At 37.5% G+C, this 18809-nt stretch overlaps 1 protein-coding gene across 1 annotated transcript in view; it reads right to left on the bottom strand.

The window, feature by feature from the left end:
* The window catches only part of LOC306878268 (polypeptide N-acetylgalactosaminyltransferase 1), a 119331-nt gene that overhangs the window by 47382 nt on the left and 53140 nt on the right, over positions 1-18809 (bottom strand). The window contains exons 3-4 of the mRNA XM_079430509.1: positions 6021-6167; positions 387-555 (exon numbers count right to left, since the gene is read on the bottom strand). Coding sequence (XP_079286635.1) covers positions 387-555; positions 6021-6159 — 308 coding nt within the window. The 5' untranslated portion in view covers positions 6160-6167. The remainder of the gene's footprint in view (positions 1-386; positions 556-6020; positions 6168-18809) is intronic.

Genomic DNA, 18809 nt, shown 5'->3' with positions numbered 1-18809 from the left:
TCATGACTGTGACTCTGTAATTAACACACTCTTATCTTTTAATTGAAAATGTTGATTCTATTGGTTTGCTTCAAACACAGCTGAGAAAAAATACCTCTCCGGTAATTAATCTGAGGGGCAGAAAATAAACACATTTCACGGATCAATGTTTACATTTCACTCCCTGCCACACACGCATTTCACTCAGCAAAAAAACACACACACACACGCAACAATACGACTGTCAGTTACTCTAAAGTCAAACAGCCAAACACCAACCCTCACAGTTCAAAACATAACCTCCATTTCAAAATGATCATTTGGTTCAGTTACAGGCATAAAATGTATCTATTAAAAAAAAGCAAACTCAATTTAAAGGAAGCGATCATAACTAAGCAGACACTCACCCCTCGAGACGCACATCTGGTAAAGATCGGTTGAGTGCAATCATCTCGCTGGCCATCAGGTTAAACTGGTTTATCTTAAACATTTCCTTCATCCTCTCCTGTTGGTCTTTAGCGATGACCACTGGCTTTCCCATCTCCCCTGGGCCGTCATGAGGCTTTTGAACCACAGCTGGAACACAAACACACATGGAGTCAAGACTGTTCCCTTGGCTTTTGATTGAGTGCATATGGGCGTTTCTCCAACTATGGCCACTTTGGGCCCTGTGGACTTTATCAAAAAAGTAAACCCATCATGCTCTCACTAGTTTATTTAATCTGTCCAAAAGTGGATATACACACATCACAAAACAATTCTGTTATGTTTGGCATTTTTAACACCACAGTAGCATTTCCACTGCATCTCAAATGATGTCTGTGATGAGAATGAAATCTAAAAGGCTAATTAAATACACAAAATAAAATAATACTGTCATACTTTTTGCAAACCTGGAAAAGGCACAATAAAAATATCCTGTTCCAAAGGAATATTTATGTTGATTTTTACATATCACATTTCATATTCATCCCAGTCATGCTCTTCAGTGACACTATGCTCTCCTTGTTAAAAAAGCACTAAAAGTGTTCAGAATGGTGAAAATGTCACCACAAATGTGTGAAATATCATAAAACATTTACATACATCCTGCCCACCGAAAAGGATTTGTGGCCTAGATGTCTGTTCACAATTGTTCATTGTGGCATGTGTGTGTGAAGTGTGTGTTTTTGTGGATTTTGTGTGGGTAGATAAGCACTGAGCTTTGATCATTAATAACTCAAAAAGCATGCTTTGGTGGGATTAAGGTCAGATTTGCAACAGTGTGAGAGATTACATCTGCTCTAAGAGGCAAACTGCCTGTTTCTAAGCCGTGTGCCATGCGCTTGCGTACACTGTGTGTGTATGTATGAGTGAACCGCATGCATGTTGAGTGGGCAGGATTTAGCTGTTCGGACTGAGCGCATTACAAGGCAATTTTGTCTTGTTTCCCTGCTCAGCAAAATCCAATGACTTTCCTCAGGGATTCTGGGGGTAAAAATCGTATAATCATCGCTAAGGACACAGGGACAAGCAGCAGAAAATGTGCTTTATTAATGTGGTGAGCAGATTATTTTAGGGTTATTGTTCTATGAGATGATGTGCCAAGTGACCAAACCAAAGTGAATAGTTAGTGACAAAGGAAAGCTTTGTGAAACAATATGCTTTCTCACTGCATTACCATTTTTCTGTGACTATTCCTTTCAAATTCAAGATCTTCTTTCTGCTCCGTTTTATAGTCTCTAAAGCAGCGGTTCTCAGCAGGTTTTGCTTTTAGATTCATATTTTACCTTTACTTTGAGACTAATCACAATACTAAAACTGTTTATAAAGGTAAACTAAAAACATCCATAAAATCAAATTTTGCTCTAGATTTCGCCATTCTTTCTCTAAAATAAGCTGGAATGTGGTTGTATCCTTCAGATGATGTGGAGTCAATACAACTCTAAAAGTATGAGATTATATTTCTACACTCTTTTCTTCTCCCACAGAAATACACACACTTCAATACCAGCCCGTATTTCACAATATAACACCATCAGACACACACATCCAGTGGAAATACACTGTAAAAAAAAAGTTTTTTTTACAGATTTTTCATTATTCAATGAAATACCATTGTTTTACAGATATTTTCTGTATTTTAAAGTTCCACCAATAAATTTACAGATAATTGCTTGTATTTCGGTATTACATACATTTTCTGTTTTTTAAACTGAAATTTTCTTTGAAATTTTTAGTGTATTTTCATAGAGTAATGTGTAATTTTACATGAATTGCTATTTAATATTATGGATTATTTCTGTAAAAATAGGGGAATTTTTTTTTAACCACAAATCATTCAGTCAAATAATTTTTATTTTATTGAAGATCGTTAATCATGTGAGGGTTAAAGTGAGGTTTTTAAGGTTAAATAATAGTATTTGTACATACAGTACATGCACTACAAATTATGCATTGTTTTTTTTACTACTCTTTTAACCTTGTCTTGCAAATAAATGCTAATTTTAAAGCACAAGCTTTAAAAAAAAAAACGTGTTTACTGCATTTATATAAATTATTTCTTTAGTTATTTTACATGGAAAAACTGTACTTTAAAAGTAATTTCCTGTAGATTGACAGAGCAGTTTTATAAAATAACTTGGTGGTTTATGGTGATTAACCTGAAAGTTGGTTGTTTTTCTATGTAATTTGACATGTTTATCTGTTTTTCCATAGTTTAAAAACAATTTTCAACAGTACTGTAATTTTGTGAATTTTGACTGTAAAGTCCTTTCTGTATTGTTACAGTTTTTGCTTGTAATTTTGTGAAATGGTAATTTTCTGTAATTAAACAGAATAGGTCTGGAAGTCCTGCTGCCAGTCTTTTTACAGTTAGTTTTTTTTACAGTGTAGTCTTCTCACTTGTGTGTGTGTTGTTGAGTGCTTCCTGTATTAGCTGTATGTGTGTTTGGAGTTATTTAGCTACAGTATACTTTAGGGACAAAACTGTCTCCAGAGGTTAGATAAATCTGACAAAAACTCTTTTGGAAGCATCCAGGAATGTCTTGAAATTGGAGCCGTTTTCATTTTTTCCCAATAACCAGAGAAGCATACTGGTCATTTCGACTTGAAATAAAGAACAGGATCTGTTACTGTGTTATGATGCAGCTGGTCTCGCGTAGCCAGACCTTCAGACAGACGGCTGAAGGTCTGGAATAGATGTCCGCTTGTTAGATGTCCACATGTCACAGTTTGTTTCATTCAGCGTCACAATTCGGGGCGTGGAAATGTCACCACAATAACAGACCACTGTGTGAAACTCTTGGATGTATTTTAAAGATTCTATGCTGCAAACTTTAAATATGCCACATACTTTTGAAAATCCAGCGTTTAGTTGACCCTGATAAGCGTTCGTCGTCACATTTGTAAACACGACTGCTTTCTTCTTTTGTGAGGGGGTTTGCGCCACGGCATCTTTGTTTCCGGGCGGATCGAAAATAAACGCGACACTCGCGTCTCTCGGAAATCCGGTTTAATTCAACCAGTCAGATGACGACTTCGACATTCCTAAAGTGTTTCCAGAAAAGTGTACCATATGCATCAGACGTTTAGCCAACATTCCGTGGGCATGACGTCTGAGGCTGAGACTATGATGCAGCTAACTTAAGCTTCATGCTACTTGAATCAGTATAATTAGTGACTCATAATGTGTAACACAATGTAACGAGTTGTTAAAGGTACACATTAAGCACATCATTTTATATAATAAATGATACTTTAAAAAGTATATATATTATTAGGGGTGTAACGGTACGTGTTTTCGTACCGAACGGTTCACGGGGCAAATTCCAAATGGAAGTGATCATCCCTATGCCCTAATCCTCGAAAGGCAGAGCCCTTGGAGTGGAGGCTTTGGAGTGAGCAGGGCATTAGTGAGCGTGCCATTATGTAGCCATTTGGAATAGGCCTTTATCACACTTTCGCGTTGGAAAAGCGGAAGATTCAAATAGTAACGTAAAAGAACTTCCGCTGCAGCCTCTATCAATGGCTGTGGCCATAGCACGGCATTGTTGTGGATTATTTATGTAGAATTCAGCACATATACGTCTTCTAAAGACACCAATTTCAGTTTACAACAATTAATTGAGTATTATAAAACGAAGGAATATGTTGTCACGATATCCTGATGCATATTTCGTGACTTAAACAGGAGCGCACGAGGCATACTGTATGTAGGCAATTCTTCAGTCTGATCACCTTATTTCATTACAGAACAGCGAGAAAAACTATACAAACAACATATCACATTAATAAGCATTAGAATTAGCCAAAGCTTAAAACATTAATTATGACTAAAGGCTGTATAGGAGGATTAAATTAAAGGTTTAGGGCAAACTTGTTGTATTAAACATAATGCTCTAATTTTTTCACGACTTTATGATGCAGTCCTCTATAATTGCATCAAATAGAAGTTGTTCAAATAAATAAATATTTCCAGCCCATAGACGATAATTCAAAATAAGTTTCATCATCTTAATCGAGTTAAAAATAAATAAAAATTTTATAAAAAAAATAAATAAATAAAATTAAATCAGTCTGACTGGCAGTGACTTGAGCTGCGTGCTCTTCATTAATCTGACTGGCAACACCGGCAGCGCTGACAGTCGCGTCGCTCAGATGTTATCAGGCTAATGTTACACATTAAAATGATAGGATGACATGATACATGCTATGGAAGTGGTATAAATACGCAGTTTTTACATTGACGTTCATTGCGTAATTTCCTCATTATCTTCAGCTGGCATGTTCCCGTGACAACGAAGCACAGTGTCTGTCAGCAGAGGTCACTGTTTTAATGGCATAAGTGTATTTTTATTGTATTAAATATGCTATATAATATATAAAAACTAATATAAAACTTTTTAAAATATAAAATGAAAGAAAGTGAAGTGACATGCGGCCAAGTATGGTGATCCATACTCAGAATTTGTGCTCTGCAATAAATCCATCCAAAGTGCACACACACAGCAGTGAACACACACACAGCAGTGAACACACACACAGCAGTGAACATACACCCGGAGCAGTGGGCAGCCATTTATGCTGCGGCGCCCGGGGAGCAGTTGGGGGTTCGGTGCCTTGCTCAAGGGCACCTCAGTCGTGGTATTGAGGGTGGAGAGAGCGCTGGACATTCACTCCCCCCACCTACAATCCCTGCCGGCCAAAGACTCGAACCCACAACCTTGGGATTACGAGTCCAACTCTCTAACCATTAGGCTACGACTTCCCCTTAACATAAATGCATGTTTATTTGCAACAGTTATGCTTACAACAATAAATATTTTATCAGCAGCCGTAAGTAATCAAAGCATGCCAATGTACAGCCATATCACACTGCTATGAGTGTGATATTGCATTTATATAACAGTTTGACCCCATGAGTGTGTAAATACACAAGAAACAACAACGGAGAGTCTTTAAAAAAAACCTTTTGTGCGAACTACTTACTTCCACCATGGATTCAAATCTCAAGTTGACCGTTTTAACAGCTGAGATCAAGCCTCCGTTAGCAATTCGAAAACGTCACTTTAGAAGTAGTAACATATATACACACACATGCACAAATAAGGTCAATTATCAATTATTTGGTACTTCCTCAAAAGTAAGATTGCGCAGTACCAAACAGATTTAGAATCAGAACCATAATAATAATGACTTATGATTCCAGCTTCCAAAAAAAACCTAAACAATTATAGTAAATAAAAAAAACTGCTAACAAAGAATTTACCATGGTCACTCTGACTTTTGTAAAATTATTACAGTTATTGTTACAACTATAAAAAATAACACTAAATAACAGATATATTCTAAAATCTTAATTTTTAAGAAAAATATATATATTTTTATTCTATTATTTATTATGGTATTTATTAACTGCGGACAATATTTCATCAGGAAAACATTTCAAAAGTAAAAATCCCAAAATGTGTCTGCAAATAGAAGTGCTAGGACATATTTATTATTAAAAACTACGTGATAACTATGTTATACAACAAAACTGTGTGTATGCGTGTACTCACTGTCTCTCCCTGGCAGTCCTCTCTCTTTTTTGTCATCACATTTGTTGCATTCGCTGAAGTAGAGGAGGATGAACATGTCTAGCATTACCCACACCAGAGAGGTGGCCAGCACCACCTTACAGTACGCAAACTTCCTCATCTTCACACCTGAAACACACACAAACACACACAGGGTGTTACACACAAACACAGGTACAAGCAATCACTTGAGAAGCAGCCAGCGATATTTTACACCTACAACCAGCAACCAGACACCGTGGGTTAAACCATACAGAAGTGAGTTATACCTTACTGTACGCCAGCTATAGTTTTAAACACCATACTCAAGAAACTTTGTGAGTAATAGCTTACCGTAAATATGCCCACTACCTGAAAAAGTTACAAACACAGACACTTTATCATCTTCAAACCAAAATAAAGCACTATAGCTTTTCCAAAGAGACCTTAGAGTGGACATATTCTCACATCCTTTCCCCTGAAGTCCAGAGATAAAGTAATGGCTTCTTGCACCAGAAAAGCCACTCTGGCCCTTGGAAATAAATCTTGTAGAACAGCTTTAAGAAACGGTTTTGTTACCGTATCTTTAGGACATATTTAAATGATCTCTGTTATGATTGGCTAAACTCTCTACATGTGAAACAAGGATCAACATCACAGCCAAATTGCTAAACACTAAATAGCCTTCAATGTAATCATGAGCACATATAACACATAAACATATGTTAATGTATTCATCATGAATGACCTATCTTTCCAGCTTAATTTCCATAAAGGTTCTTGGCGGACTGACCGGGAAGCTCTGCATTATAAACATGAGTATTTTTCCATAGTAAATCAAGCTTTTTATATCAAAAGAGCAAAAAAATCCATTTTTGGTGATTTTCCGTGACCTCTGTTAAGGGCGAACATCTCAAGCAATGAAAGGTGAATACTAATAAGACATTTGACTCTGGTAGTCTCACTACACCACATTAGCAGATGATTTGGAGTGATTATTCCAAAAACTGCTCAAACAGAACCTCAGATTTGACCTTTGACCTAACGGAGGGTGAAAATTCCATTCTTTAACAGGCTTTCTTTAATCCAGCCATCTGCCTTCATTAATGAACTGGAAATGAATCTTTTATTAGCCAACTAGGAATGCAATGAGAAAAGAGGAGAGATGAGGAAGACATGAAAGGTAAGGAAGGATGATGTTCCTATTGGAGGTGAGCAGCGCGTGATACGCTTTGATAAAGGAGAGGTCATTATAACGTAATTACACTGCATCACGGATCACACGCTGAGGCTCCAGTGAATCGCTATCAGACAAGCCCTAAAAATTCAAAACCAATTTATAGAACATAATCCTTCACTACAAATACGTCATTCACCCAGAGAGTAAATGTGTTGGTAAAAGTAGGTGATGTAAACTATAGGTCCAGAAGTAGTACAGCAGATTCAGGAAAACATTTCTTTATGCGGCATCCTATGACGGTTCCGTTAAGGGATAATTCACCCAAAAAATGAATATCATTCCAAATCCAGTATGACATTCTTCTGTGGACGACAAGATATGATACTTTGAAGGTTTCAAATGTTTTTGTCCATAAAAATGAATGTCATCTGGGTTTAAAATAACACTGAGCATTGAATGGACAGAAAAAAACACTGGCATTTTCAAAATATCTTCTTTTCTCATCCACAGAAGAATGAACGTCTTGCAGGTTTGAAAAAAAGTTTATGTATTCCAGTCCATTACAGGCTCTTTGAGCAGGAGGCTGCCCAGCAAGCTGCAGTTGACAAAAACAAAGCTGAAAGCCTCTCCTCTGTGACTCTGTCTCTCTCTCCAGAAAGCCGTACCAAACTTCTGTCATTGTCCCCGTTCAACTCTACCTATAGAGTTATTGGAAGTGTGTTTGTGTGTGTCTCTTTGTGCTCCACATAAGGGAGGAGGGAATCTGCTTAGACAGCCATTTTTGAAGGGAACAGCAAGCCATCAAAAGACAAAAAGAAACACTGGCCACTGTCATCCCGTCACTCTTCTTTATTTTCTGACCCACCCAGACGTCAGCGCTAGAATAACACACTTTTATATGATTCACCATATCTCAAAAACATTTTTACTGTAGGAAACAGTGTGTCCAAATGACTTACTACTGATTTAATTAACAGCATAGTGAACAATTATTTTAGTTCTAAGATGAACAATAGATCAAAATGAATAATATAAATAAAAACATTAAAATAGAATATCATTACATATTTTGGTCACTTTTTATTTTAAGATCCAGTTCTCGCTATTAACAAACCATTAACTTCGACTTTTGCCTCAATAAACTACTAATTTGCTGCTTATTACTAGTTAGTAAGGTTAACTGTTAAGTTTAAATATTGGGTAGGATTAGGGATGTAGAATAAGGTCATGCAGAATATAAGATAAGATAAACTTTATTGTTCCGAAGGAAAATTGCTTTAGACACATACAAGACGATATCTGCTGCTCTACACAAACAACACACCATGCACATACAATACATACAGCGACCCGTCTCAAGTGGTACGTCAGAAACATCCGGACGTGGTGTGCACACCTGTTCAAGTGCAGTAAGACAACAATGATGTTCCTCCCCATCCTCCTCCGTCTGAAGGAGAGTGGCAGGATTCAAGGTTGTGCAACGCTTGACAATGACATTCGGCATATCAAACAAACAGCAGCACAAGTATGTGTCCGTGTCGCCCGCAGAGCAGCGCCAGCTTGTACGATAACATAAGTACGGTAACACTTTAGAATAGGGAACACTTATTCACTATTAGCTACGACTTTTCCCTCAATAAATTCCTAATTTGCTGCTTATTAATAGTTAGTACGCTAGTTGTTAAGTTTAGGTATTGGGTAGGATTAGGGATGTAGAATAAAGTCATGTAGAATAAGGCATTAATATGTGCTTAATTAGTACTAATAAATGGCTAATATTCTAGTAATATGCATGCTAATAAGCAACTAGTAAAGAGACCCTAAAATAAAGTGTTACCATAAGGACTAATAAACAGCCAACATATGTTAATAATATTCATGCTAATAAGCAACTAGTTAATAGTGAGAGAATTGGTCCCTATATTAAAGTGTTACCATATTTTTATATATGTGTCTCTTATGCTCATCAGGGCTGCCTTTTATTGTGAAATATCATCACTATTTAAAATAACGTTCTTTTCTATTTTATCATATTTTAAAAAGTAATTTATTCTTGTTATGGCAAAGCTGAGTTTTCAGCATCATTAATCCAGTCTTCAGTGTCACGTGATACTTCATAAATCAATAATATGCTGATTTGGCGCTCAAGAACCTTTTCTTATTTTTTCAATGTTTCAGAACAGTTGTGTCTTGCTTAATATTTTTTTGTGGAAACTGTGATACATTTGTTTTCACAATAAAAAGAAAATTAAGAAGAACAGAATTTATTTGAAACTGACTTTTATACCAATATAAAAGTCACTTTTGATCCATTTAAAGCATCCTTGCTGAATTAAAGTATTCATTTGTTTAAATCAGAATAAGCTTTATTGGCCAGGTATGTTTACACATACAAGGAATTTGTTGTAGTGACAGAAGCTTTACAGTGCAACAGAAAGACAGCAACAGGACAGGACACAGATAATAAAAGAATAATATCCAAATATCCAAATAGGCAATTTAGAAAGCAGCAAAAATACAATATATAATATAGACAACTATGTATGTACAGGTTAAGTATGTGCAAATTAGAAATGAGAAAATAAAAATAAAATAAGTGAGTGTGGTGAATGGATAATGTTTTATAGTTGTGTGTTCCACATTTATTGTTGAGTGTTCATGAGATGAATTGCCTGAGGGAAGCAACTGTTCCTGTGGCTGGACGTTCTGGTGCTCAGAGCTCTGTAGCATCGACCAGACGGTAACAGTTCAAAGAGGGAGTGTGCTGGATGTGATGGGTCCAGAGTGATTTTACCAGCCCTTTTGCTAAGTACAGCTCTTGGAGAGTGGGGAGGGTTGTACCAATGATTCGCTCAGCAGTCCGGACTACTCTCCGTAGTCTTCTGAGGTCAGATTTGGTAGCTGAGCTGAACCAGACAGTTATTGAAGTGCAGAGGATGGATTCAATGATGGCGGAGTAGAACTGTTTCAGCAGCTCCTGTGGCAGGTTGAACTTCCTCAGCTGGCGAAGAAAGTACAACCTCTGCTGGACCTTTCTGACAATGGAGTCTATGTGATTGTCCCACTTCAGGTCCTGGGAAATGGTGGTGCCCAGGAATCTGAATGACTCCACTGCAGTCACAGTGCTGTTCATGATGGTGAGTGGGGGGAGAGCAGGGGGGTTTTTCCTGAAGTCCACTATCATCTCCACAGTTTTGAGCGTGTTAAGCTCCAGGTTGTTAAGACTGCACCAGACAGCCAGCTCCTTAACCTCCTGTCTGTAAGCAGACTCGTCACCATCCTGGATGAGGCCAATCAGTGTGGTGTCGTCTGCAAACTTCAGGAGCTTGACAGAGGGGTCTTTAGATGTGCAGTCGTTGGTGTAGAGGGAGAAGAGCAGTGGGGAGAGTACGCAGCCCAGAGGAGCTCCAGTGCTGATGGTACGAGTGCTGGATGTGAATTTACCAAGCTTTACTAACTGCTGTCTGTCTGTCAGGAAGCTGTTGATCCACTGACAGACAGAGATGGGGACGGAGAGATGGGTTAGTTTATTCTGAAGGGTTTCCGTGATGATGGTGTTAAACGCGGAGCTAAAATCCACAAACAGGATCCTTACATAAGTCCCTGGTCTGTCCAGATGCTGCAGGATGAAGTGCAGTCCTATGTTGACTGCATCGTCCACAGACCTGTTTGCTCTGTAGACAAACCACAGGGTGTCCAGTAAGGGGCCAGTGACGTCCTTCAGAGAAGCCAAAACCAGTCTTTCAAATGATTTCATGGCTACAGACGTTAGGGCCACAGGTCTGTAGTCATTAATCCAGTAATTTTGGGTTTCTTTGGGACGGGGATGATGTTGGAACGTTTGAATCATGAGGGGACTCCCACAGCTCCAGTGATCTGTTGAAGATCTGTGTGAAGACGGGGGCCAGCTGGTCAGCACAGATTTTCAGACAGGCTGGTGACACACCGTCTGGGCCTGGTGCTTTCCTTCTTTTCTTCTTCCTGAAGACCTGGCACACATCTTCTTCGCTGTTTTGAATTGTAGGTGTGGGGGAGAGGAGGTGTTCAGGGCGGGTGTGGGGTGATTTTTCAAAACGACAATAAAACTCGTTCAAGTCGTCTGCCAGGTGTTGATTCTCCAGAGCGCTGGGGGATGGTGACTTGTAACTGGTAATATCCTTCATACCTTTCCACACTGAAGCAGGATCAGTGGAAGAGAAGTTTTTCCTTAGCTTGTCAGAATAATTCCTCTTTGCCACTCTGATCTCCTTTTCCAGTGTGTATTTGGCCTGATTATACAAGACTTTATCCCCTTTTCTGTAAGCATCTTCTTTGGCCTGACGGAGCTGTCTGAGTTTTTCAGTGAACCATGGTTTGTCATTGTTGTAGATTAGATGAGTCCTGTTAGGAATGCACATATCCTCACAGAAACTGATATAAGATGTTACAGTCTCTGTGAGCTCGTCCAGATCGATGGCAGCGGCTTCAAAAACAGACCAATCAGTGAGAGAGAAACAGGCTTGTAAGTCCCGCTCTGTTGCATTAGTCCATCTTTTTTCCATCACACATAACTAAATAAAATAATACAATTTATCTTAAACGGTAGAGTTTCCTGAGAATTATCCATACATCTACTGCAGTAGGAGCATGAGAGTAATTACGTCCGAGTGTCAGTGTCAGTGTGCTAATATATGCAGGTGCGACCATTAAGAGATATTTAAATTACATAAAATTGAATGTCAAACAGAACGGAGCAGTATGGTGCTAAAGCAGTCAAAAGCTTGCCAAAAACCTCTGGCATCTGATGTCTCTGAGGAGGTCTCACCAGCAGTCAGAGTGTGTGTGTGTGTGTTGAGCTCAAGGTTATGACTGGCACAGAGGTAACGCCACTGTTCTGGTGGCCCTCGTCCATCACAGTGGCATCGCCAAAGGCCCCTGCCCACACCAGCTGGGCCAGGCATTCATCACCGTGACAACACACACACACCTGAGTGAGCACAGGCCTGAGAGATGAAAACAGACACACATATCCCTTGTGCATCGGCTCAAAATGGCAAAGTCTGACATCACAAATACAAACATAGTCTGAATGAGAGTGTTTATGTCATCTAGAAACCTAAGAGGACAGGACGGGTTACACAACAGGATGAAAATATGAATGCTGCTGACGTGAATGATTTGGAATACAGATATGACAGATATACACTCTCCTTTGGTGGAGGTTTGTGTGCAGTGTGTAACACTCTGCAGAAGCCCTATGAGGTGACAGTATAAGACAAAGGAAATTAAGTTGTGTCCTAACTCCTGTGTTCTGAGCCCTTTCAAGGATGAAGTACACTGTAAAAAATATATATATTTTTTTCTAAGTTATAAAAGATTAATGGAGTACATTTGCCAAAAAAATTTTTTTTAAATTTTTCTACTTCAAATTTTTCTTGTAAATTTTACAAGCAATTTCTGAGAGAAAACTGCAAAACTGTAAATCCTACTCCTTTTTTTTCAGCGTAGTTGCTGGACTTGAAGTTTGCAAGCATCAAATCTATATACACAATTAAATTTGACATTCTTATGCACTGTATATGATAAATATTATTTCATATTTACCTAAAACGTTACATATTACCAGATTCCTCCTTAGCTAGAAAAAGCTGTAATGTGTTTCAGACTTTACGCCAACAGGTCAAACGTCTGGATTCATAAGATTACAGCAACAAGAGGCTGCATTAAATGAGAATTTTCTTCCATTTGCATATTTAAAAACATTAATTAATAATTAAAAATGCACTACGAGGCAGCTGTGTGCACATGTTCAGAACATATAAGAATAATTGCCTCACAGGCACACACACACTTTTCTGTCTGCTCTCTGATGTATAAACAAAAGACAAAAAATTCCCCAAATAATTAAAAGAATAAAATAAATAAGTAAAATACTGGTCTAACAGGGTTTCTCCACTTGGAAAACATCAACCACAGTAAAGGATGCTAATAAGTGAAGTGAAGAACAGTTCAATTTTAAAACAGCCCACAAAAACAGACTGGGGGAAAGACACACATGAGGATTTGGAGAGAGAAATTAGTAATTCCAATGGAATAATTCATGGGAAATTGTTTATTAAATTGTGTGACTGGATCACAGTACAGAAATGCCTAATGTTTTTCACACGGTGGGGGCAAACAAATAGCCTAGATCCTGTGATACTAAGTTTAAGATCAAGTTTTGTGTAAAGGTCACAAAAAAATACCAAGCATTATAATATGTCACTCGATGCATAAAAATTACAAACAACATACTCTATTATCTAAACAGTACAAAACAGTTTGACAAAAATCTCTCTCTTCACCATTCTGTTCTCTTATGCACAGTCCTGTTGTCCCATTCCCCCATATGTGTAAAACACACTTCCTTATACAAATACCATTGTCTTTTAAGCACTGGATGGTAATTGTTTCTCTTTTTTTCTGTAATTATTATTAGGCCTACAAAATTATTATTATTATTAATAATTATTATTATTATTATTAGTTTGACTACAAAACCACCACTGGCTCTGCACCCCTTTACCTAAATTCAGTACTTCATACCTATGTTCCCTCTAGAAGCTTGCGTTCTGCAAGTGAACAACATATTATTGTGCCATCCCAAAGAGGCCCAAAATCACTTTCACAGACTTTTTCATTAACTGTTCCCTCCTGGTGGAATGACCTGCCCAACTCAATCCGAGTCCTTAACGATCTTCAAGAAACGGCTAAAAACACATCTCTTCCATCTTTATTTGACCCTCTAACTCTATTACTCTCTATTTTAATTCTCTTTTATCTGTCGTCTTTGTATTTATAAGTCTTCTTTGTATCTATCTGGCCCTCTAACACTAGCTTTCTTTCTTGTTTTCTTTATATAAAATTTTAAAAAACACTTGCTACGTGTTTGGCGTTAGGCTAACCCAGACTTGTCATTGCGCTTGCATATTTTTGCTCTTTTGTTGATTTTGATTGCTTCTATTGTCCTCATTTGTAAGTTGCTTTGGATAAAAGCGTCTGCTAAATAACTAAATGTAAATGTAGTAGACCTTTTATTTGTATTATTATTTTGACATTAATAATTAAAAGCTTTATTGTTAAAAAAACATAATATGCAATATTATTATTGTATAATAAACTAAATCAACAACCAAATAAAGTTAAGTGTGACATCGATAAAATAATCCATGTGACATCAGTGGTTCAACCGTAGTTTTATGGAGCTACAAGAAAACTTTTTGTGTGCAAAGAAAACAAAAATAATGACTTTATTCAACAATTTCTTTCTACAAACACTTTTGGTCCGCTCTATCACCACTCTTCATCAGAATGTTAAGTGAGTCACAACAAAAATGAAAACTCCCAGCTAATATGAATACTGCCACAATTTCACTTCTTCTCAAACCCAATAACGATCCAAAATTACCATCAAGCTACCGTCCCATTTCTCTGATCAATGCTGACATTAAAATCATCGCCAAAGTATTATCCATCGCCAAAGTATTATCCCATAGAATAGAAAAGGTCACACCATCTATAATACACCCAGATCAAACCGGTTTCATTAAAGGTAGACTAGCATCCACCAGTGCACGCAGACTATTCAACTTAATGTACTATTTTCAGTGGCGTAACTTTGCTTTGAAAAGTGGTGGGGACACCGCACAAAACGTTTTGCTATTTGTTTATTTAATAACCGAATTTACTTGGGGACTGAGTTCAGAGTTGGAAATGCACTTAATTTCCACACATGCATCACATTCACAAATATGTCTATAAAAATCCAAATAAGAAAAACGTAACATTCACAATGTGGAACAACTTGCTAAAAGGACAACTTGCTAAAAGTAGGTGATCAATGCACGCGCTGAACGAAGAATCAACATTACCTCAAGAGTCAAGACAAGCCCACAAAATGTTTCCTCATCCAATCAAATAATTTAACCAATCCTGAACTACGCAAAACCTTGTGTAAAACATGAATGAGTTAATTTGTGTTTGAAATAGTTAAACTACCTTTATTAATTAAATAAATGAAATTGTTTTGACGAATCTTTTTTTTATGACGTTTTTATAAAAGCTCTATTTTTTCCTCCCCCACCCCACATGTAAAGGCTAGTTAACGGTAAATGTTGCTACCTATAGCATAAATGTTAAAACATCAACAAAATGTCCAAAAGAAAGCGTGGAAGTGATACAAGAAGCTTTTTAGTGAAGCAGCCACGCACAGTAAAGGCCATTGCACACTGAGTCCGAATTTTTCGTCCGAAATTTTCGCACGTTGAAAAATAAATACGACCTCACGTTGTCAATCACGTTTGCACACTGCCTCCGAAATTGTCGTCCGTCAAAAAAAATCGGATCGGGTTCGATTTTTTTGCGTTTCTCGCATCCGTATAAAGCATTTTGAGATGCTTTGAGAAGGTGTTTTGACCATTCAGAGCCACCGTACAAGCGAAAGCCAAAATCCAAAATGGTGTCAGACAAATTAATACACTTCGTCTTGCAGCACAGAGCACTTTATGACAAACAAATTGCGGAATACAAAGATACAGAATATAAAGAACTGCTGTTGCCTATTTTTTTTATGCCTGGCGCGCACCTTTCCGATGCCGCAGTTCGGTGTGTGTGTCTGTGTGTGTGTGTCCATACCTCAGACAGTCTCTGTTCAGGATAAATTGGTTCACGGAAATTGGTGGTCTTCTTTTTAATGTGGATTCAGTATCGCTAGCAAAGTATCAAACTGAGGCACTGACATCCTGAAATAAACTTTGAATCTCTCGGGATAATCCCGCAGCTCTTTGATAAGGAGGTGGAACTCTCCTTCCTCTCTGCCCAATCTAAGGATTGGATGGACCCAATATTTCCTTTTTCTTTTTCTTTTTTTAAAAAGAGAGAGGCCAACAAAATCATCCTCACTGCTTGAAGACATTTTGTATAGTTTTGCGAATTCTTTCGCAACGGATTAATTAAAACTCATTGGACTCAGTGACAATACTTGACGTACTTGACAATACGTCACGATTTACTTACAGTGTGCAAGGTCTCTGTGCGTGACGAATTTTTAAGATTGCGAATGCGAAAAAACGCATGCGAAAATTTCGGACTCAGTGTGCAGAGACCTTAAGACTAAAATACAGTAACATTGTAGACTACAAATAAATTTTAAAAGAGGTACAGGATCTGTAGACTAATTAATTATAGGGAAAGGAAACTACATATCCCATGACGCATATCGCGTATCTCGCGATAGTTTCACAACGAGACTTAATATTCATCTTTGAGGATGTTGAAAAACTTCTGACCGGCGGAAAAATTTGTTAAATGAATGAATTAGATTATGAAGAGTGCCGATTTGTAGATGGTGCTTTTCCTTTAATACATACCTTACGCAATCTATTTTTCAGTTACTTTTTAAAAGTGGTGGGGACAATATCGAGCCTGGTAAAAAGTGGTGGGGACATGTCCCACCCGTCCCACCCGTAAATTACGCCTATGACTATTTTTCAATTCCAAAAGCAATAGCCATCATAGTCACTCTGGATGCAGAAAAAGCTTTTGACAGGGTCAACTGGAAATTCCTGTTTTCCACATTAGAGAGGTTTGGTTTTGGGGAGTCATTCATTAATTGGATTAAAATTCTATATACATCACCTTCAGCCACTGTCATCATTAATGGACTAACATCACGTAGCTTCACACTGCACCGTGGGACTAGACAAGGATGCCCACTCTCTCCCTCATTATTCACCATTTTTATCGAACCGTTAGCAGCAGCCATCCGCCAAAACAGCTACATTAAAGGAGTTCAAACATTAAACATACAGCACAAAATCAGTCTTTACGCAGATGACATATTACTATACATAGACATATTACAAGATCCCTCATCATCATTACAAGAAACAATTAAACTTTCATTTTCAAACATTTCTGAATACTCAGTCAATTGGAGTATTCAGTCCTTTCAATGTTCCATCCTTTCATTAAGTCACAATAGCTTGGATGTGACATCCCAGACATCACCTATCCCTCTATGCACCAATCACATCACATATTTGGACATTAATATTTCCCCCAGGCTGTCAGAGCTGGTTAGTCTTAATTTCACCCCATTACTCAAAACAATAAATGATGATCTTCAACGCTGGATGAATTTACCATTATCCATTATGGGCAGAATATCAGTAATCAAAATGACTATACTCCCTAAACTAAACTATTTATTCTCAATGATCCCAACACAACCCACCCTCACCTGGTTTAAATCTTTAGACTCAATTATTATCAAATTTTACTGGAAAAATAAGACCCCAAGAATTAAACTAGCTACTTTACAGAAACCAAAAACACAAGGAGGATTGGAAGCACCACATTTCTACCACTACTCTCTGGCTAATCAGCTTCAACAGATATACAAATGGATTCACCCAAACTCATCAGAAAACATATGGCTAGATATTGAGCAAACAATTTGTAAGGATCTAATATCTAATTTCAGTTGCTTTGGGCCCTGTTGCCCAACAGCATCCTTCCCTGGCCCGTGACATGGGCTGGGGCATTAAGTTCTGATATGTCGTAGCCACGGGGGGGATCAATTTATAATTCACAACTAATATTATTAATATTATTATTTTTACTTGCCCTCTTCATTGTCCTCCACCCTCTCCCAGTTTTGATGAAATCATTATTATTATTATTAAAATTATTATTATTATTATTATCATTATGATTGATATTATTATGCTTATTGTTGCTAATAACATTTGTTGGCTTTATTATTACTATTATTATTATTCGTCTTTATTTATTTATTTTTATTTTATTTATTTATTTTTTACACTACTTATATCTGTTATCAATCTATTATGATGCTATTTCAGTTGTATGCTTCCTTCCCCAACCCTAGACACAATGACAGACACACGCACACACACACACACGCACACGCACACACACATGTATGCTCACAGACATATGAATGCAAATACAGGAGTTAATCAGAACGGACTTGTCATGTTGGCCATCAGTATATATGTTTATTTGTCTGTGTTTCTGCATTTTGGCACATGTAAATATTGTCACCTTCTTTACTTAGTGTTTTGTTTTGTTTTTTCTTCTCTTATATGTTTGATCTATGGGGTTCTGTATTTGGTACATGTAAACATTGTCACATTCTTTACTTGCATAATAAAAAAAAAAAAAAAAAAAAAAAAATTCTCTTCCTGGTCAGTCTCCCAGAACCACTAATGTCACATGGACTATTTTAACAATGTCCTTACTATCTTTCTGGGCCTTGAACGTGTTAGTTGCATTGCTGTCTATGCAGAGTCAGAAAGCTCTTGGATTCCATCAAAAATATCTTAATTTGTGTTCTGAAGATAATCGAAGGTCTTACGGGTTTGGAACGACATGAGGGTGAGTAATTAATGACAGAATTTTCATTTTTGGGTGAACTATCCCTTTAATGTAAATTAAAGGAGCAGCAAGCGATTTCTGAGAAACACTGTTATAAGTGGATCAGGCCGAGTACCAAAAAACGCTTCTAGCAAATCACCTGTAAGGGGCATGTCCACTCATGATAGGGGAGTTACCTGTGTTGCATAGCGTGT

Source organism: Barbus barbus (genome assembly GCF_936440315.1).
Source record: "Barbus barbus genome assembly, chromosome: 12".
NCBI lineage: Eukaryota > Metazoa > Chordata > Actinopteri > Cypriniformes > Cyprinidae > Barbus > Barbus barbus.
The sequence above is the reverse complement of the archived record's forward strand: the minus strand, read 5'-3'. Positions and strand labels throughout refer to the sequence as shown.